This window comes from Macaca thibetana, chromosome 10 (assembly GCF_024542745.1).
Source record: "Macaca thibetana thibetana isolate TM-01 chromosome 10, ASM2454274v1, whole genome shotgun sequence".
In the NCBI taxonomy this organism is placed as follows: Eukaryota; Metazoa; Chordata; class Mammalia; order Primates; family Cercopithecidae; genus Macaca; species Macaca thibetana.
The window spans coordinates 25,644,160-25,665,672 of NC_065587.1; the positions used below are offsets into that span (position 1 = coordinate 25,644,160).

Here is a 21,513-nt window from a genome sequence, read left to right on the forward strand (position 1 = left end):
AAAATATGTATATATGTATATATATACCTGGCATGGTGGTTCACACCTATAATCCCAGCACTTTGGGAAGTGGAGGTGGACGGATCATGAGGTCAGGAGATCGAGACCATCCTGGCTAACACAGTGAAACCTGGTCTCTACCAAAAATACAAAAAATTAGCCAGGTGTGGTGACAGATGCCTGTAGTCCCAGCTACTCCGGAGGCTGAGGCAGGAGAATGGCATGAACCTGGGAGGCAGAGCTTGCAGTGAGCCGAGATCGTGCCACTGCACTCCAGCCTGGGTGACAGAGCAAGACTCCATCTCAAAAATAAACAAATAAATTATTCTGAAGCGACATGCAGACATGATATGATTTCATCTGTAAATATTTTAATGTGTATCTCAAAAAATATGGACTCTTTTCAAGAAACATCCGGCCTTGTACTGATGAAAAATGTTCTCTAGACTGGGTGTGGTGGCTCATGCCTGTAATCCCAGCATTTTGGGAGGCTGAGGTGGGTGTATCATGAGGTCAGGAGTTCAAGACCAGCCTGACCAACATGGTGAAACCCCGTCTCTACTAAAAATACAAAACTTAGCTGGGCATGGTGGCGGGCACCTGTAATCCCAGCTACTCGGGGGGCTGAGGCAGAAAATTGCTTGAACCCGGGAGACGGAGGTTGCAATGAGCTGAGATCGCGCCACTGCACTCCAGCCTGGATGACAAAGCGAGACTCTGTCTCAAAAAAAAAAAAAAAAAAAAAAAAAAAAAAAAAAAGTTTTCTAAGCTGGTCATTTCTTGTGCAGGAGTCACCATCTGTCCTCAGAGCTGGTCAGTGGACAGGACAATTGGTCCTGTGCTAGGCATAATAATTCAGCTCCAGCCAGACCCTGCAGTCTCTTACTCTCTCTTTTTAAACACTTTAATTTTATTTATTCATATTTTATCTTATTTATTTATTCGTTTTTTTGAGACACTGTCTCGCTCTGTTGCCCAGGCTGGAATGCAGTGATGCGATCTCGGCTCACTGCAACCTCCGCCTCCTGGATTCAAGCGATTCTCCCACCTCAGCCTCCCGAGTAGCTGAGATTACAGGGACTTGCCACCACACCCAGCTAATTTTTGTATTTTCAGTAGAGATGGGTTTTCATCATGTCGGCCAGGCTGGTCTCAATCTTATCTTAAGTGATCTGCCCGTCTCGGCCACCTCACAAGGTTATTTTTATTTTTTAAATTTCTATTTTATTTTATATAGAGATGGTGTCTCATTTTGTCGCCCAGGCTGGTCTTGAACTTCTGGCTTCAAGCAAGCCTCCCACCTTGGCCTCCCAGACTCTAGAGTTTCTAATCAGAAGACCATCATGGAAGAATAGGGGAGGGGCCCCGGCATGCTCTGGGCTTGGAACCTCGTCTTAGCCTCTTTATCTTAAGCCTTGGTCTAAAGCCTTCTTTGACTTCCCTGCTGAGTCCAGATCACACAAGCCCTGAATCTCCTTTGTAGCATTTAGAAGACTGCGTGACTACACAGTTGATCTGTGCCTGTATACCTACCATCTTGCTCTCAAGAGTTCAGTGCCTTAAAGGCAAGAGTCCTGTCTTGTTCGCATATTATCCCCAGCACCTACCACAGTTTGTAGCACATAGTAGGTGCTCACATCAGCCTTGTGAAATGAACCAGGGAAGTCAGGGGACCTGGATTCATTCACTGGATGTTTACTGAGCACCTACTCTGCCAGCCACTGTGCTAGATGCAAGGGAGACAGCAGTTGTAGAAAAGGAGGGGAAAATCTACCTTCTCAGAGCTTACATTTTACTGGAAGACAATGAATGGGCAAGGAGATGGATGGACATATGCTATGGTACCAAGCCTTTGCTCCACTCTCACCTTGCTGGATGACCTGGGGTACGTTACTTCACCTCAGTGAGCCTCAGGGTTCCCTTTTTATCAAGTGGAGAAGTAGGATGAGACAGTCTCCTTAGAATTGAAGGCATTCCCAGGGGATCTTCAGGGGCTCCTCAAACCTTGAAGCATCTTGCACCCAGTGTCAAAGCTTTAACTGCGCGAGGACCCTGTTTGTTGCTTGGACTTGAGCCCAGGGTTGTGTGGGCCGGAAACCTGATGCTAGTGTTTTGGGAAAAGCATTGGCTCCGATGATTGCCAGGCCCCACCCCAGCGCAGATCATCGGGGACCCGTGCTTCTGCATCATCTTTCCCTGTTGGTGAACAGGCACCTTGTAGGCACTTTGATACTGAGTTCTGGCTGAATCAGAACTTCTTTTTTCTTTTTTTTTTTTGAGGCGGAGTCTCACTCTGTCGCCCAGGCTGGAGTGCAGTGGCGCGATCTCGGCTCACTGCAAGCTCCGCCTCCCGGGTTCCCGCCATTCTCCTGCCTCAGCCTCCCGAGTAGCTGGGACTACAGGCGCCACCACCACGCCCGGCTAATTTTTTTGTATTTTTAGTGGAGACGGGGTTTCATTGTGTTAGCCAGGATGGTCTCGATCTCCTGACCTCGTGATCCGCCCGTCTCGGCCTCCCAAAGTGCTGGGATTACAGGCTTGAGCCACCGCGCCCGGCCCTGAATCAGAACTTCTAAGGTCACTGCCTAGGAGCTGGGGTGCCTCTAGCCCTGGGCTGTGAACTCCTGTCTATCCTTGTTATTCTCACCAGAACCTGAGGCTCAATGGAAGATAAATGGCAGGAGTCAGAAATATGGAGGTTGGTGTGTGGGGAAGGGGTTTGCCCCGGGAGCTCCAGCATCCCTTGGGGGACCAAGAAGCAATGAAGTGGGGTGGTTTTTGTCTGAGCTTGTGCAGGAGCCTCTTTTTTTTTTTTTTTTTTTTTTTTTTTTTTTTTTTTTTTTTTGAGACAGAGTTTTGCTCTTGTGGCCCAGGAGTGCAATGGCGTGATCTTGGCTCACTGCAACCTCTGCTTCCCAGGTTCAAGCAATTCTCCTGCCTCAGCCTCCCGAGTAACTGGGATTACAGGCATGTGCCACCATGCCTGGCTAATTTTGTATTTTTAGTAGAGACGGAGTTTCTCCATGTTGGTCAAGTTGGTCTCGAACTCCTGACCTCAGGTAATCCATCCACCTTGGCCTCCCAAAGTGTTGGGATTACAGGCGTGAGCCACCGTGCCTAGCCGGAGCTCTTTTTTCTTTTCACGGCCAGCCTCACTCTTGCACAGCCACGATCCTCACTCACTAGCTAGGTATCCCAGTGTTACAGGGAAAATGTCACTAAAAAGCTGGATGTTGGGGTTCTGGAGTCAGGCTGGACTTGCCTCCGATCTCAACCCTACTGTGTGGAGTAGCAGCGGAATCCTCCTGTGCTGCTGGTAGGACAACCAATTTGCAGACCAGTTTGGCAGTTTCTTGTAACATCCCCTTATCATGTGACCCAGCAATTCCACTCATAGGGATCTACCCAAGAGAAATGAAAACTTAGGCCCACACAAAAACTTACACACAAATGCTTATAACAGCATTATTCATAATAGCCCCAGACTGGAAGCAAGCCAAATGCCCATCAACTGAAGAATGGATGTAGACATCTGTGGTCCATCCACGCAACAGAATATTACTTGTCTATAAAAAGAGATAAATCACCAGTGGACATTACAACATGGACAAACCTCAAAAGCCTTATATCACGTGAAAGGAGCCAGCCATGAAGGGCGCATGTAGGATTTCATTTAGATGGAATGTCCAGAAAAAGGCACATCTGTGGAGTCAGAAAGCAGACTGTTGGTTGCCTAGGGCTGTAGGTGGGAAGGAAGACTGACCACAAACAGGCAACAGGAACCTTTTGGGGGTGGTAAAAATGTTCTAAAACTGGCTTGTGATGATGGTTGCCCAAATCTGTATATTTACTCATCAAACTGTACACTTACAGTGAGTAAATTCTATGGTGTGTAAATTATACCTCAGTAAAGCTGCTAAAACATGCAAAAGAAAACCAGAAACAGCCCTTGCTCCTTCCTAGCTATGCGGCCTGGGACAATCAGCTCCACTTCCTTGAGCCTCAGATTATTTATCTGTAGGATGGGAATGTAGTAAGGGAACCTCTGAATAAGCATATAGGGAGAATTTATGTAACAGAAGTGCGTGGAAAACCCTTAGCTGGGAGCCTGGCACCTGGACAGGGCTGTCAGTCATGGGGGCTGTTGATGTCATTTTCGTGGATCCAAAGAGACTATGGCCACAGAGCTCCTCCTTGCTGATGGCTGGTAGTGGCTTTGTTCACTGGGCATTTCCAGTGCTCAGCATTCACTATGCACTGTGAACATTCTCTGAGCATCACAGAGAAGCAAACAAAACAGAGCCCTTCTGCCGGTGTCGGCACCCTTTGGGGAATCAGAGGAGAGGACAGGTGGTTGCAACCCAGCGTGATGGGCACACGGGGCTGTGGGAGCCCAGGGAGGACACACTGACTAGACTGGGTATGGGAGGGGCTCAACAGAGGCTGCTACCCTTGTGTCCTCGACTGTCTTCGAAGGACATTTACTTCCGTGAACTCTGGTGAGGCTGATTCTGGTACAGGCCAGGGCAGGAAGGGCTTTCCAAGAGAAAAGGTCCCCAGCAGCGTGACTTGAAGGTTTTTCTGAGCCTATTCCACTTTTTTCATTTCACAGCTGGGGAAACTGAGGGCCAGAAACTGAGGTAGGAACTGGCTAAGGTCTCTGGTGGAAGTGGGATTTGAACGCTGCTGACTTTGAAGCCTGTGTTAGTTTGGGTCCTCCAAGAAGCAGGCACCAAGACAGTATTGGACCAGCAGAGATTTACTGGGGACACACCCGTGCAGGTTAAGGGAGGGGCAGGAGCAGACAGGGAGAGCCTTCAGACCGCCATGCAGGGAGGAAGAGGAGGAAGGAAGGAAGGTCGGGCAGAAGGAGACTGAGACACAGCACGGCTCTAAGACCGTTTGGCCAGGTCAGTTGGAAGTCTCCAGTGGACCATTGACTGTTGGAGGAGTTCCTTGTCTCGCAGGAATGAGTGGCACTAGTGCTCCGGCATGCTAGGTCCTGGCTGGGAGCAGCCTAAGGGAAGCACGGCTTCAGTGCAAATGCGGTGATAGATCCAGGGGGTGCCTTCTGAAGTTAATCTGCTCTGCTCCCCTCAGCAAGGTCTTCTGAAGGAGATCTGAGTGGTGCATTTCCATGGCCACCACAAAGCCCAAGTTCCTGTGGCCTCCACCTCCTGGTGTGTTCTGATGAGAAAAGCTATTTGTTTCAGGACAGGACAGCAGCAAGGTTTTGAGCTGGAAATGGAAACGCTTAAAGACATAATCATAGGGACCACTTCCCAGGTACGCACTTGTTAATGTATCATCTCTGTGCTGAGCCCTTCAAATACATGATTCTATTTAATCCTCACAGCAACACAATGGGGTGGGTGTTATTCTAGTCCCCATTTTATAGATGAGGAAAATGAGTCTCAGAGAAACCCTCAAGTTGCACTGCTGGGGACCTGTGAAGCTACTGAGTGGCTATTCTAACTGCTGCACATGGACACGTAGTGGCCTGGAGTTAGAATGTGTTTTAGTCAAGACTCCTAGACGCCAGTTAGAGAAAACCAAATTCAAGCTGACTTAAGCACTGGCCCACATGAACTGAAAACTCCAGGGGCAGTAGCTTCAGGCATGGATGGATCCAGGGACTTGAATGACGGGGACCTGCACTCTTTCCATCTCTTTGCTCTGTCTTCCTGTCTTTTGACGCCATTCTCAGGCATAGTCGCTTCCATCTTCAGACTTCTGCCCTTACCACTACTCTCCAGACAGAATGAGGCGTCTCTTTCCCAGTCATTCAAGTGGAAACCTAATATAATTGAGTCTCATTGGTTCTGCCAGAGTCAGGAGTCAGTCCTGCACTGAACACTGTGGCTGGAACAGTGGGACAGGTTGATTGACCAGGCCTGGGTCAGGTGGCCATTCCTGGAGTCCCAGGGTGGAGAGTGGGTGGGGTCCACCTCACCTCTCATATGGACTGGGGGTAAGGACGATGGTAACCTCCGAAAATTGGGGTTCTGAGACCAGAAGAAGGGGAGATAGAGTCTGGGCAGGATGGGACACACATGCGGGGGACCTAGTGGGAAGGGTGGAGGAGCTCCTGGGTGTGGTCTGCTGGCGTCTGAGCCCCTCTGCACACTGGGGTAGGTAGAAGTCTTGCAAGCCTGACCGTCCCTCCACTTCCAGCGTCTACTGGGACTATGCCATGACCATCCGCCTGGAGGAGATTGTCTACCTGCACTGCCACCAGCAAGGTAGGGACTGTGGGGACAGGAAGGGGGCTGTGATCCTCTGATCCTCTTGGATCGCCTGCCTGTCTCCACCCCTGCCTATTCATTAGCGTTGTATGACAGTGATATGGTGGACACCCCATATTACCTGTGCAACCTTGGGCAAGGGACCTCGCCTCTCTGTACCTCAGTTTCCCCATCTGTAACATGGGAATTACAACAGGACCCTCTCATGGGGTAGTTGTGAAGATGAAATGATGGATGTTAAGGGCTCAGCATGAAATCCACCTATGGCTATGGCATTAGTTGCTGACACTTACTAAGCACTGATAATGCTTAGATGACTCTGCCATCGATCAGCTGTGTGACCTTGGGGGAAGTTACTTAACCTCTCTGAGCTTTGGTTTCATCATTTGTAAAATAGGCAATAATAGATAGGATTCTTAGGGATATTGTATTTCAATAAGACAGTGCCTCTAACATGCTGTGGTTGTACTCAGTAAGTGCTCAATACATGCTAGCCAGAGTCAGCTACTGCCCGGAGACAGGGGACGTTGAAGGCTTCCATACAAAAATAGGTCGGGTAGATTTGTAAAGGATTCCTGAGGAGCGTAGGGTGCTAGGGGGCATCTTTTTCTTTTGGTGGTTAATGTCAGGAAGGTCAGCTTGGTTCTTCTTGACTTTGTCCTGTAGTCCCCAGTCAGAGGTGGATGGTGGGTGAGATGAGAGAGACTCCGGGGAGGTAAAAACTGCTCCTGACCTTTGCCCAGGCCTTTCCCAGAGCCTCAGAGCAGGATCCCTGGGTCTGGCTTGGCACCCCTGGGGGATGTGTTTGCAGGAAGGGGCTGTCACTGTGCCTCATAGTGACTTCCCAATGGGTCTTCTCTGGCTGCTGGTGGCGGCAGTGGACAGCGGCGGGACAGTGGTATTGGTCAGCCAGGACGGGATCCAGAGGCCGCCCTTCCGCTTCCCCAAGGGTGGGCACCTCCTGCAGTTCCTCTCGTGCCTGGAGAATGGGCTGCTCCCGCATGGGCAGTTGGACCCGCCACTGTGGTCCCAGCGGGGTAAGGTGAGTGATCATGGGGACCTGGGGAGGTTGGGGTGGAGGCTGGTCACAGAGGGTGGTGGTTTTTGCCTGTGTGCCCTTATGTGGCTGTGTGGCCTCATGCGCTCCCCACTGATACCCTCAGACTAAGCAAGTTGTGGGGACAGGTGTGTCCCAAGGATCTTGCTTTGGGACATGTTCTTGCAGGGCAAAGTGTTTCCTAAACTACGCAAGCGAAGCCCTCAGGGTTCTGCCGAGTCCACATCTTCAGACAAAGACGATGACGAGGCCACGGATTACGTGTTCAGGATCATCTACCCTGGCATGCAGTCGGAATTCGGTGAGCTGCTCTGTCCCGGGCCCCGGGGAGTCACCTGCTAACTGATGCTGAAAATGATTCCAGGTGTTTGAAACTAGAAGATGACAGGTCTGGATTCTGGGGCTAACAGGAAGATCTGGAAACAAAGTTGGTTTCTTGGTAGCCTCAGTTCCCCCCCAAATAAGAACAATAACCACCCTCTACTTGTCTAATAAAGACACTAGGAGAGGTGGCCTGGGGTAGTGGCAATGGCATAGGTTCTGGAATCCTGGCTGAACTTGGGCAAGTCATCTCAGCCCTCTGTGCCTCAGTTTCCTCATCTGTAAAATGGGTATGTTCATAGCACCCGTTACATAAGTCATTCTGGGGATCAAACGAGGTAAGGCGGCCGGGCATGGTGGCTCACACCCGTAATCCTGGCACTTTGGGAGGCCGAAATTTGGGAGGGAGCACTTTGGATTGCCCGAGCCCAGGAGTTTAAGACCAGCCTGGGCAACATGGCGAAACCCTGTCTCTACAAAAAATACAAAAATTAGCCAGGTGTGGTGGCATGCATCTGTGGTCCCAGCTATTTGGGAGGCTGAGGTGGGAGGATCACCTGAGCCTGGGGAGGTCGAGGCTGCAATAAGCCGTGATTGTGTCATTGCACTCCAGCCTGGACAACAAAGTGAGGCCCTGTCTCAAAATAAATGCAAATTAAAATATTTTAAAAATGATATCAGGCATTTCACACACATACAAAACACTCAAATGTTGTTGTTGTTAATATTCTACTTCTCGTTATTATAAAGAGTCAATGAGATGATGAAATATTCATCGTAGAGCTCATGGAGTAAGGCCTTGCACACAGTAGGCCCTCAGTAAGTTGTAGTCAAACTTGACACCAATAGAGGCGAAGCACATGAGATGATGGTGAATGGCAAGCAGGTTGCACGGTGCCTTCGTGACACAGATGCGTAGCAAATGGAAGTTCTTACTGCTAAGAGCGTCATCATTGCGGGGCTATTGTGAGGATTCAGTGAATTAAGATTTGAAAAGTACTTAGAAGAGGGCCTGGCATTTATGAAGCATGGTATGGGTGTCTGTTAAACAAATCAGTATTGAGTGGTAGGCTCTTTCTGTTCACTTCATTTTATTTAACATGCAGCGGCCCTGATGTTCCCATCCGAGGATAATGGCTCTGAGCCTCCCTTTGCTGAAGCAGCCACGTGCTGGGCAGTGAGAGGCTCTTTTGAGAGCAGATGTCCTCCTGGACAAGGCTGGAATCCCTTAAGCACTACAGAGTGTCCTGAAGTGTACATGACTATGTCTGTTCCTGCCCTGGATCAGGGCCTCCCAGCCACTCCATGGAACCAGGTGCTCAAAATCCTGGCCAGACACCAAGGCTCTTGTGGGCCCCAAGACTGAAAAGGCTCCATGTATGAGGGTGAAATCCCGTGGGATGCTGAGCCAGCTACTGTCCTGTTGCCCGAGAACTTGGGCTTCCCACCTGTGTGAAGACCAACATTCATTAAGAGTTCCACTCGAGAGCCTGTTATCAGAGAGGGCTAGATCCCCTGTAGTTGCCTTCCCAGGAAACTCCATAGCTTCTCATCCAACAGGCAATGTGCACACTCCCGCTGGGAGCTAGGCAGAGTGCTGGGTGTTTAGTTTATTTGGAGATTCTCCATGTCATCCTCCTGTGGCTTGATGAAGGCCAGTGGAACAGACACTGGCTGTGCTCACCCACAACCTCAGCATTTCTCATTCTGTGCATGCTGTTCAGCTACCAACTGCAGCTCTCTGTCTCAGTATCTCTTTGCCTGAGGGTTTTCTCTGGCCGCAAGAGTCCCTTCTGGCCAGGGATGGGGCATATTGGAAGCATCAGGGAACCAGTGCCTCCCTGGAGCAGCCCTCAGCTCATGGCTGATAGGAGTTAGTGTATCAATGTCCCAGCTCCCTCTCCCTTTGTGAGGCAAACTCTGACATACATGTTCTGCACAGACTCCTAGAGCTTCCATGGGAGATTAAGCATAGTTACCTCTATTGGTAACTTGCTTGGCGACTAACCCTTTACTCCCTCCCCTTTTCTTCTTTTGTCTCAGTTTGCCCCCCGCTTACTGATGTGCCTTTGGAACTTGCACTTGGATCCTCATCTGCCCTTGAGGAAACACCCAACTAATTCAGTTTATCTAGAATTGGACATCTGAACCTTAGTGTTACTGTCATTTGGGATGGAATAATTCTTTGTTGTAGGAGGTGGTCCTGTGCATTGTGGGATGTTGAGCACCCGCTAGATGCCAAGTAGCAAACTTACTTTGCTCTAAGTTGTGACAACCAGATATGTCTCTAGGCATGGTCAGGTGTCCTCTGAAGGGTGGCAAAATTGCCCCTGGTTGAGAGCCATTGGTTTAGAGAAAAGAATGCATCACTGTATTGAGCTCTGCCACTGCGGTGTGGTTAAGTGACCTGTCCTCCGCAGACCTCACTTCCTTCTCTGTAGAATGGGGTAACAGCACTCCCCACCAGCATCATATTCTGAGGAATCAGCAAGATCATTCCTAAAACACCTGGTGACCTGACATGGGGCCTGGCGCTTGGCAGATGCTTAGTAAGCAATAGCAGATATCGTGTCTTGAGTGCCACTGTGTGCCAGGCCCACTTCTGTCCATTGTCCCGCTGTCCCTATCTTAATTCATTCCATCCTCACCATAGCCCACCCAGGTTGTCATCACCCTCCCCCATTTTGCAAGGAGGAAACTGATTCACAGAAGGGTTAAGCGACCAGTCCAGGATCACATAACTAATTCTTGTCATGGCTGGGATTTGAACGTAGGAGGTCTCGCTCCAGAGCCTGTGCCTGTAACCACCACTCCATGCGCATCATTTTGACTGGCAGGGAGCAGGCATTGTGCTTTCACTGCCTTCATTCTCAAGGTCAGCTTCAACCCACATGGAAATGGCAACCGCATCCTTGGTTGATTTTCTGGGGCTTGAGCCTCACAGGCTTAACAAAAACAGTCATCTTACGGTTTCCATCTGTGACAGGTTTCTATCTGTGAGAGGTATGAAGTTCTTTCTGAAAGAGGGCCTAAATCAGAAGTCAACAAACCCCTTTTCATGGGCCAAATTCGGCCCATTCACCTGTTTTTGTAAATAAAGATTATATATAATCTCGCTCTGTTGCCCAGGCTGGAGTACAGTGGTGCAATCGTGGCTCACTGCAGCCTCGACCTCCTGGGCTCAGTTGATCCTCCCACCTCAGCCTCCTGGGTAGCTGGAATCACAGGCACAAGCCACCATACCTGCCTACTTTTTTTTTTGATTTTTTGTAGAGATGGGGTTTTGCCATGTTGCCCAGGCTGGGCTTAGAGCTTCTGGGCTCAAGCAACTCATCCGCCTCGGGCTCCCAAAGTCCTGGGATTGCAGGAGTGAGCCACCTCCCAGCCCCTTGATTGTGTTTCTATTGGATAGTGCTGGTCTAGCGTGGGATTTCTCAGCCTCAGCACTGTTGACATTTAGGGCTGAATAATTCCTTGTGTGGGGGTTGCCTTGTGTACGATATTGAGCAGCATCCCTGACCTCCAGCTACTAGACAACAGTAGCACCTAATTAATCCCCAAGGCGTGAAAACCCAAAGTGTCTCTAAACATCGACAGGATTGCCCAGGTTGAGAACAGGTGGTGTGGAGAGAAGTGCCTACGAGAAACCAGCTGAGGTAGAAAGAGTAGGATGACAGTCAGGTCCTCAGGCCAGGCACAGTGGCTCATGCCTGTAATCCCAGCACTTTGGGAGGCTGAGGTGGGAGGATGGCTTGAGCCCAGGAATTTGAGACCAGCCTGGGCAACATGGCGAAACTCCATCTCTACAAAAAATTTTAAAAACATGAGCTGGCCATGCTGGCACGTGCCTGTAGTCCCAGCTACTCAGGAGACTGAAGATGGAGGGTCACTTAAGCCTGGGAGATCAGGGCTGCAGTGAGCCACGTCTGTGCCACTGTACATCAGCCTGGATGACAAAACAAGACCCTGCCTCAAAAAAAAAAAAAAAAAAAAAAAAAAGAAAGTCAAATCCCCTGAGTTGGGATCTTGGCTCCTCTGCTTATTAGTTGGGTGGTCTTGGGCGTGTTGCTTAAACTCTCCATGCCTCAGTTTTCCAGTCTGTAAAAGGGGATAATGATAGTACTGTACTCAGTAGGGACAGCTGTTGTTAGGGGAAAGAGGAGAGGGACTTCGGTCAAAAAACACTAGATATGTCCTTATCTTAATTCATTCCGTCCTCACCATAGCCCTCCCAGGTTGTCATCACCATCCCCCATTTTGCAAGGAGGGATGACTTGCAAATGGCCTACTGCCTGGCAGGGCTTTGGGTGATTAAGTTGTGCCATCATTCTGAGCCTCAGTTTCTTCTTCTGCAAAGTGGAAGAGGAAGGATGCATCCCTCACAGGGTCGTGAAGGACAATAACTGGTTTCCTTAGGTTTGCTCAGGTCGCAAACTGCCTAGCCTGACACTCAGCACATAGTAGGCACGTTATAAAAATCGGCATTCTTTCTTCTAATTGAACACAGTATATGTGGGATCTGTGTGGAGCCAGGGAGGGGGAGGTTTGGAGCCCCCAGAAACGGACTCTTCCAGCTATCTCAGTGTCCTGAGATGGCTCCGAACCCCCACCTCACTGGTTCTTTCTGTTTTGTATCTCAAGTTGCCCCCGACCTCTTGGGCAGCACTTCCTCCATCTCTGTGGGCCCTGCCTGGATGATGGTTCCTGCAGGCCAGTCCATGCTGGTGGTGGCCAGAGGGAGTCAGTGGGAGCGAGCCAGATGGGACACTACTCTCCCCACGCCGAGCCTGAAGGAGCAGCCCCCCAGTAATGTCTGGGATCTCCCCTTCCCTGGGGGCTGGGTGCCAGCCACCTCTGCCATGTTGTCATTTGAGTCCTGGTCCCAAGGGAGATGGAGGCAGGAAGGGAGATGGAGACAGAGAGATTGATGCCCTCCTGCTGTCTAGCCTCCACCCTATGGAAGGCAGCTTGCAGTGTGGTAGGTTCAGTAGCAAAGGGATCAATTGGTGTTACCTGTGTGGATGCGAGTGTGAGAGGCTGAGACGGAGGAAGGCACGGTTACCACGCTTGGGCTAAACTGGTCAGGGCACCCCTGAGATTGGCTAAGAACTGGGGCTATTTTTCTAGAACATTTTACAGGGGCTTACTGGTCTTCCTTGGCTAGCTCATGGGTGAGTTACATGGGGAAGAATAGTGTAACAAGCCACATTTGGTGGCTGCGAGAACTACATCATATAGCAGCTTCCTCTTCTGTCAGTGGGTAGGGGCTGACCTTGTCAGCTACGGAGTGCTGACGGCCAGAGGACCAGTTCCACAACTCCCCCTTACCTTGGGGCCCAAGGGAAGAGTCAGGGTATTACCAGCTGTCCTGTGGGGACCATGACATATGGGTGTGCCACTCTCTTCACTTCCTACAACAGGGATTACAAAACTAAGACTCAGCCTGGCGCGGTGGCTCAAGCCTGTAATCCCAGCACTTTGGGAGGCCGAGACGGGCGGATCACGAGGTCAGGAGATGGAGACCGTCCTGGCTAACGCGGTGAAACCCCGTCTCTACTAAAAAATACAAAAAAAAAAAAAAAAACTAGCCAGGCGAGGTGGCGGCGCCTGTAGTCCCAGCTACTCTGGAGGCTGAGGCAGGAGAATGGCGTAAACCCAGGAGGCGGAGCTTGCAGTGAGCTGAGACCTGGCCACCGCACTCTAGCCTGGATGACAGAGCGAGACTTCATCTCAAAAAAAAAAAAGAAAAAAGAAAAAGAAAAGAAAAAGAAAACTAAGACTCGTGAGCTAAATTCAGCCCCATTCTATACCAGCCTATGAGCTAAGAATGGTTTTTCAATTTTTAAATGATCCAAAAAAGCCAAAAGGAGAGTAATATTTTATGACATGAAAATGATATGACATTCACATTTCACTATTTATAAATAAAGTTTTATTTATTTTATTAGAATGTGCGCATGCTTCCTTTTTAACATTTTGTTTATGGCTACTTTTGTACTACAACAACAGAGTCAAGTGCTTATGACAGAGACCAAATGGCTTGCAAACGCTAAAATATTTACTAGCTGTCCCTTTGCAGGAAAAGTTTATGGGTCCCTGTTTTAAAGAAAATAAAGCTTTTGCGCCTGTCTAGGACTACCAAGAGACCAGGAAATTGACTATAGAATTTGTAATGCATATGTCCCCAGTATGTTTGTTATGTGGCTTTGTAGACACTGCAGTTTTTACGAAGCTGAGAAAGAAAAATAAAGGAAGCTATGAGTGCTGTATCCTAAGAATGGCTGGTCAAGAATCACCAGTGTCCACAAGTTGGGAAATCAGAGTCTGTTGAATGTACTTGCTGTATCGAAATTGCTTTAGAAATACAGATTTGAGAGCTCTGTCTCCAGGATTTAGTTGAGTAGGCCAGAGTGTGAGGCAGTCATATTGCTTTTTAACAAGCCTCCCACATGATTTTAGGGAGTCGCTAATATGTTTGAGACCCACTTGGTGGAGCAGCTTTAGCCTCAGAACCATGGACAGCGCAGGTGCCCTCTTCATCAGCAGGGGCTTCACTGGGTCTCTGGCACGTGGGTGCCCTGCCTCATCTGTTAAGTCAGGCTCCCTTCCATCTCACCCGTGAGGCCTGTCTCTTCTCCAGAATCATCCAGCAGCCTCCCCTTCCCTCCTGCAGCATCCTGTTAGTATGACTAAGTGACAACATGGTGAGGTTTGGCTTCCTGCTCTGGGATTGGGCCTGTTTCCTTGGCTCTTGGCTCTCTGTGTCCTCTTCTTCTCTCTTTGGCTGTCATCAGCTTTGCCCATCTCTCAGGGCCACCAGATTTTGGTGATGGCTTTCATTGGATCAGGTAGACTCAAGGATGTTCGGGGCTGCTGTTTCCTACTGTCACCTTCAGGGTCTTTTCCTATCTCTGTGCTGGCTGGGGCGGGTGAACTGCTTGCTCTGGGATGAGATTTCTGTGACCCACATAGGCTTAACCAGGGTGATTCTTCTGCCCCTCCTTCTATCCACCACAGTGCCCCAGGATCTGATGGATGTCTCCGTGAGCAACCTCCCATCCCTATGGCAGCCCAGTCCCCGGAAGTCCTCCTGTTCCTCCTGTTCACAGAGTGGCTCGGCTGATGGTGGCTCAACCAATGGCTGCAACCACGAGAGGTATGAGGAGCCTGAGCTGCACATGGAGGGAGCTAAAGGATGTACCAGAAATCTGTAGATGCCCATATCTTACCCTGCACTGAATTCAGAATGAAATAACCTGTGGACTCAGGCAGATATAGGTTAAATCCTGGCCATGAAATCCTAGCTGTTAGAGGGTCACATGTATTAGTCAGGATAAACAAGGTTATGGTGCAGTAACAAACAGTCCTAAAATCTCAGTGGCTTTTTTATAACAAAAGTTTATTTCTCATGCATGCTGTGTTTCTATCATGGGTCATCTGGTGCTATTTTTTCCACACTAAAGGGCCTGGGCAATGGAGCAGCTACCATCTTGAATGTTGCCAGTCACAGTGACAGGGAAAGGTAACTGCAGAGGTTGGAACCCACAATAAAAAGGCTCTGCCCAAAAGCAGCACATGTCATATCCACTCACAGCCCATTGGCCCCATCCACAAGGGGACAGCAAGTGCAGTCCTACCATACACTTAGAAGGCAGAATAATCCCAGAACTCTAATTTAATGACAACCACATCTCAGTTTGCGCCTCCACACAGTGGGAATTCCAGTTCTTACTTTATATGGCTGTGGTAAGGACCAGCTCAGGTAATGGTTTAAAGTGGCCAGAATGTGGCACCTGCACATGGTACTGTTCAGTAAATGATACTTCCTGTTTTGTTGTATAAAGTTAAATCTCAAGCTCATCTCCTGTTTGCCCATAGATCTTTCGTCTCTTTGAAACTATTCAGCCAGTTCATGAGACTGGTTTTGTTTTTACCTGGTCCGACCTGGCCTGGCCTGAGAGAATGGAACCCTTTTGTCCTTGTGGGGCTTCTGTCCCAGTGGATGGTCCAGTCATCAGCCATAGGATGTAAGGGGTGGGAGTCGGCATCAAATTTTTGAAGTCATCCAACCCCCTGGTTCCTCAGGGTGTGGTCCGTGAACCAACATCAGCACCTGGGCAAATTCTGAGTCTCTCATCCCAAACTTCCTGAATCAGAACCTGTATTTAACACGGTTTCAAGACCATGTGTATACTTTAAAGTTTGAGAAGTGCTAATATTACTGGAGATTCTTTTTTTTTTTTTTTTTTTGAGACGGAGTCTCTCTTGCCCAGGCTGGAGTGCAATGGGGTGATCTCAGCTCACTGCAACCTTCACCTCCCATGTTTAAGCAATTCTCCTGACTGAGCCTCCCGAGTAGCTGGGATTACAGGCACGCACCACCATTCCTGGCTAATTTTTGTGTTTTTAGTGGAGATGGGGTTTCACTATGTTGTCCAGGCTGGTCTCGAACTTCTTTTTTTTTTTTTTTTGAGGCGGAGTCTCGCTCTGTTGCCCAGGCTGGAGTGCAGTGGCCGGATCTCAGCTCACTGCAAGCTCCACCTCCCGGGTTCACGCCATTCTCCTGCCTCAGCCTCCCGAGTAGCTGGGACTATAGGCGCCCGCCACCTCGCCCAGCTAGTTTTTTTTTTTTTTTTTTTTTGTATTTTTTAGTAGAGACGGGGTTTCACCGTGTTAGCCAGGATGGTCTCGATCTCCTGACCTCGTGATCTGCCGGTCTCGGCCTCCCAAAGTGCTGGGATTACAGGCGTGAGCCACCGCGCCCGGCCTGGTCTCGAACTTCTGACCTCAAGTGATCTGCCTGCCTCGGCCTCCCAAAGTGCTGGGATTACAGGCATGAGCTACTGCACCCGGCCTGAAGATTCTCTTGTTGTGCATCAGAATCACCTGGGCTAGGTGGCAAGACATACCAGTTCCTGGACTACTTCCTAGAGGTCCTGACTGAGTAGGTATGTGCAGGACCCAGGAATCTACATGTTGGAGAAACTCCAAGTAACTCTTGGGCTGATGGTCCATGGACCAGTGAGAAAGGCTGCTGTAACCCATTGCCCCCTCTCCTGTTGTAGCATCTGCTTACACACCTTGAGTGATGGAGAACTCACTACCTTGCAGAAAGCGAAGTCTACAGTGGGAAAGCTGTTGATGCGATCCTATTCTCACGTAACCTGAGCAAGTCTGAGCCTCACCAACCTGAGGGCACAAAGGGGGACTCTTTCCTGCTTAATGTTCCTACCTGCCTCCTTATGCCTAAGTGGAGGACTTCAGCTATGCTCCTCCTGCCCTGCCCCACTCTACCTGTTTTTCTGGATCTCTCCTGGGATGTCCTGAGAACAAATATGCAGATATTCTTCCATTCTATCCTCTATAAGAGTGTACAACACTCCCTTCAGTGTCCTGGATTTCTCCAACAATGCTAGAATCTGACTCCTCTCACCTCTTTTAGCCAAAAAATTCCCAAAAATTCTCACACAAAGGGAAGCTTTGAGATGTCACCTACTTAGCAATCAGTCAGATTCCGAATCCCAATTTGGTTCAGCTTGATTCAACTGGATCACTTTAGAAATCAGAACGCTTTCTGCAAGGGATAGAAACCCACTTCAAACTGGTTCAAGTAAAAAAGGAAATGTGTTGGCATAACTGAGAAGTTCAGAGACACAGTGGCTTCAAGCATGGCTGGATACAGATGATCGAAATAGGAATCTCTGTTTCTTCAGCTCTTGGCTCTGCTTGCCTCTATGATGGTTCCATCCTCAGACAGGCGCTTCCTATGCAGTGGCAGAGATGGCTCCCAGCAGCCACTGCCTGATATCCCACTGGCTTAGAAACCCAAGCAGAGAAGTGTCTGTTACCTAGTAATTCCAACAAAAGTCCCAGGGCTAATTCTCACTGGCTCAGGTTGGGTCACATGACCATCTCTGCCCCAATCACTATGACTCCAACCTGAGTCCTGTAGTGGGCAGAGTCATCCCCATGCAAACCACACAGACAGAGAGTTGTGGAGAGCGTGATTTCTCAGGGGAATATTGGGGCTGGTAGCAGAAGAGGCGATAATGCTGTACAAGTAGAGATAATAGGTGCCCTCCCTACAGTCCCCCTGAGTGGTTGATTTTAATCTGCCCTCTAGAGATAACACATGGTTACCCTCTCCAGAAAATCTGGGCTGTGTTTGGATCTATTCTAAGCATCTCCCTCTTTCTCCACCTGCAGGGCTCCCCTGAAACTTCTCTGTGACAATATGAAGTACCAGATCCTCTCCAGAGCCTTCTATGGATGTACGTATAGGGCTTCATTGCCAGTGTGTCTCCGTGGAGCAGCTATTGGTGCCTGCTGTATGCCAGCAACATCAAGAGATACTGGCTCTGGAATTTGGACCTTTCCTTCTCTATTCCCTAAATGTGTGGTTTTAGTGACATTACATGAACCTCTCTGAGCCTCAGTTTCCTTGTCTACTGACGGGAGAAATTTTATCCCTGGGTCCTGACAGTGGGGTCCCCTGGGGGCAGAGATTTGGTTTAATCACCACTGCATCCCCAGGTGCTGCAGCAGAGGACTTGTTTTCAGGATTGAATGAGGACCACGTAGAAAGCCCCTAGCGCCTAGTATTGCATGCTGTAGATGCTCAATGAATGTCAGTTTCCTTCTCTCATGAGCAGAAGCTGCAGCACGAGTAAGGTGACCTTATCCCTCCCCCAAAACTTAAATATTAAATTCATAATACTTGTGTTCTAATTATTTCCATTTAACAGATGAAGACACTAAGGCACAGAGAGGCAAAATGACTTGTCTAAGGTCACACAGCTAACAAGCAGCAGAGCTGGGACTCAGATCCTGGCCTGTCTGACTCCAAAAGCTTTGTGTTTTCCTCCTTTTCTTTTTTTTTTTGAGACAGAGTCTTGCTCTGTCACCCAGGCTGGAGTGCAGTGGTGTGATCTCCGCTCACTGCAGCCTCCGCCTCCCGGGTTCACGCTATTGTCCCACCTCAGCCTCCCGAGTAGCTGGGATTACAGGTGCCCACCACCACACCCGGCTAATTTTATGTATTTTTAGTAGAGACGGGGTTTCACTGTGTTAGCCAGGATGGTCTTGATCTCCTGACCTTGTGATCCACTCGCCTCGTCCTCCCGAAGTGCTGGGATTATAGGCATGAGCCACCATGCCTAGCCTTTTTTTTTTTTTTTTTTTTTTTTTTTTTTTTGAGGGAGAGTCTCACTCTGTCGCCTAGGCTGGAATGCAGTGGCGTGATCTCAGCTCACTGCAAGGTCCACCTCCCAGGTTCATGCCGTTCTCCTGCCTTAGCCTCCCGAGTAGCTGGGATTACAGGCACCTGCCACCACACCCAGCTAATTTTTCTGTTTTAGTAGAGACGGGGTTTCACCATGTTGGCCAGGCTGGTCTCAAAACTCCTGACCTCAGGTGATCCACCCACCTCAGCCTCACAAAGTGCTGGGATTACAGGCATGCGCCGTCATGCCCGTCCCCGCTGTCTTGATTTTTCGGTTTTATTTCCCCAGCCTCACAGCCTATATGGGGAAGATAAAACGTGTGTGTATATTCAGGGATTCTAGAAATATCTTAATACAACCTGCATGGGCCTGTGAAACAGCAGTGGCGCTCACACCCTGAGTGCCTGGAGAGGCGGGGAGAGTGTGACTCCACTAGGGCAGGGGTTTTATCTGTTCTGTTACCACCCATCTGCAGTGCCTAATGCAGGACCTGGCACGAAGCAGGCTTTGGGCAAGTATTTATTAGACCCAAATGGAAGCTCTTCCTGCAGGAAGGGGTGGGGGGTTGAGATGGGTCTGGAACAATGTTGTTGGTCGATGTGGCTCATCCGTGACGGTGACCGAGAACCCGAGTTCTGGAGCGAGGTGGCCTGGTTTCAGATCCCAGCGATGTGACTTGGGCAAGTGACATAACCAGTTTGTACCTCAGTTTACTCCATCTATAATATGGAGATAATGGTCAGGCATGGTGGCTCATGCCTGTAATCCTAGCACTTCCGAAGGCCGAGGCGGGCAGATCACCTGAGGTCAAGATTTCGAGATCAGCTGGGCTAACATGGTGAAACCCCATCTCTACTAAACATACAAAAAAAATTAGCCGGGTGTGGTGGCGCACGCCTGCAGTCTCTGCTACTCGGGAGGCTGAGGCAGGAGAATCGCTTCAACCCAGGAGGCGGAGGTTGCAGTGAGCCAAGATCACACCATTGCACTCCAGCCTGGGCGAGAGAGCGAGACTCCGTCTCAAAAAGAAAAAAAAAGATGGAGATAATAGTAGTAACTAATTTCTAGGGTTGTGGGGAGAATGGGATGAGATAAGTTATGTAACTCTGGGAATAGCTCCTTGCCATGCAGTGTGTGTTGTGTGTTAGCTATTATATCATTGTCATCATCCTCCTCCTCATCATCGTCACTATGATTGTCTCTTTTGTTAAGGTTTAGTCTGCATTCTCCAGAAGGTCCAGGGTTCTCTCTGAGAATTGAGGATGAAATAGTCTTGGAGAGCCAGAAGGAAGGGGCACAGCCAGAGCAAACAGCAGAGGCTGGCATTTGCTCAGGCACTTTACCTAACATCCTCCAGGTGCCAGTGTGGGCCAGATAAGGGGTGGCACGTTGGTAGGCATGCTTTAAGAAGGCAGGGCCATCTTTGAAAGCAAACTTGGTGCCCCTTCAGCATCTCCCTGGTTACTGACTTAGGGGGGTCTTTTTAATTCGGCTGCAATTTTTGTTTTCTTTTTTTAAAATTTAAAATTTCTATTTTTATTTTATGTTTTTTTGAGACAGGGTCTCGCCTTGTCATCCCAGCTAGAGTGCAGTGGCACAATTACGGTTCACTGCAGCCTCTACCTCCCTGGCTCAAGCGATCCTCTCACCTTAGCCTCCCAAGTAGCTGGAACTACAGGCGTGAGTTGCTGGAACTACAGGCACGTGGCATCATGTCTGGCTAATTTTTTGTATTTTTTTGTAGAGATATGGTCTCACCTTGTTGCCTAGGCTGGTCTTGAACTGCTGGGCTCAACAAATCTGCCCACCTAGGCTTCCCAAAGTGCAGGGACTACAGGCTTGAGCCACTGGACTGCCCTGTTTTTAATTTATTTTTTGATACATATATTGTGGTTGTACATATTTTAGGGGTACATAGGATATTTTGATAGATGTATCCATTGTGTATTGATCAAGTCCAGGTCATTGTGAAATTCATCACTTCAAACATTTATCTTCATTTGGGGAACATTATGGTTCTTCTTTTATAGTTATTTTGAAATAGACAATAAATTATTAACTATAATTTCCCTACTATACCATCCAATACAAGAATGTGTTCCATCTAACTGTATTTTTGTACCATTAACCAACGTCTCTGCATCCTCCTCCTACCTCCTTCCATTCCCAGCCCCTGGTAACCACCAGTCCACTCTCTACCTCCATGAAAACTACTTTTTTAGATTCCATTGTAAGAAAGAACATATGATATTTGTCTTTCTGTGCCTCACATTTTTTGCTTAACATAACCTCCAGTTCCATCCACGTTGCTGCACATGACAGGATTTCATTCTTTTTATGGCTGAATATTCCATTGCATTTGTATACCACGGTTTCTTTATCCATTCATTCATTGATGGACACTTAGGTTCATTCTGTATCTCGGCTATTGTGAAGGGTGCTGTGGTAAACATGAGGGTGCAGATATCTCTTTGATTTCCTTTCTTTTGGATAAATACTCATTCAGCTGCAATTTGAACAGGAGTTGTCCACATTTCACATTCTCTTTCTTGCTGTATGGATTAGAGGCAGACAGAGGCACAGCAAGCCCACAGAGTCACTGGCCACCTTCCTTTCTGCCCCTTCTCTGCCTCTAGCCTATGAGTTAAACGCCTTGGCTTAGAGCAGA

At 48.8% G+C, this 21,513-nt stretch overlaps 1 protein-coding gene across 2 annotated transcripts in view; it reads left to right on the forward strand.

Annotated features, from left to right (window-relative positions):
- SGSM1 (small G protein signaling modulator 1) overlaps positions 1 to 21,513 on the forward strand; it is a 210,490-nt gene that overhangs the window by 145,433 nt on the left and 43,544 nt on the right. For both annotated transcript variants that reach the window (XM_050745897.1, XM_050745898.1), the window contains 6 exons: positions 6,175 to 6,242; positions 7,124 to 7,287; positions 7,471 to 7,603; positions 12,265 to 12,429; positions 14,641 to 14,779; positions 17,830 to 17,894. In XM_050745897.1, the coding sequence (XP_050601854.1) occupies positions 6,175 to 6,242; positions 7,124 to 7,287; positions 7,471 to 7,603; positions 12,265 to 12,429; positions 14,641 to 14,779; positions 17,830 to 17,894 (734 nt within the window). The remainder of the gene's footprint in view (positions 1 to 6,174; positions 6,243 to 7,123; positions 7,288 to 7,470; positions 7,604 to 12,264; positions 12,430 to 14,640; positions 14,780 to 17,829; positions 17,895 to 21,513) is intronic.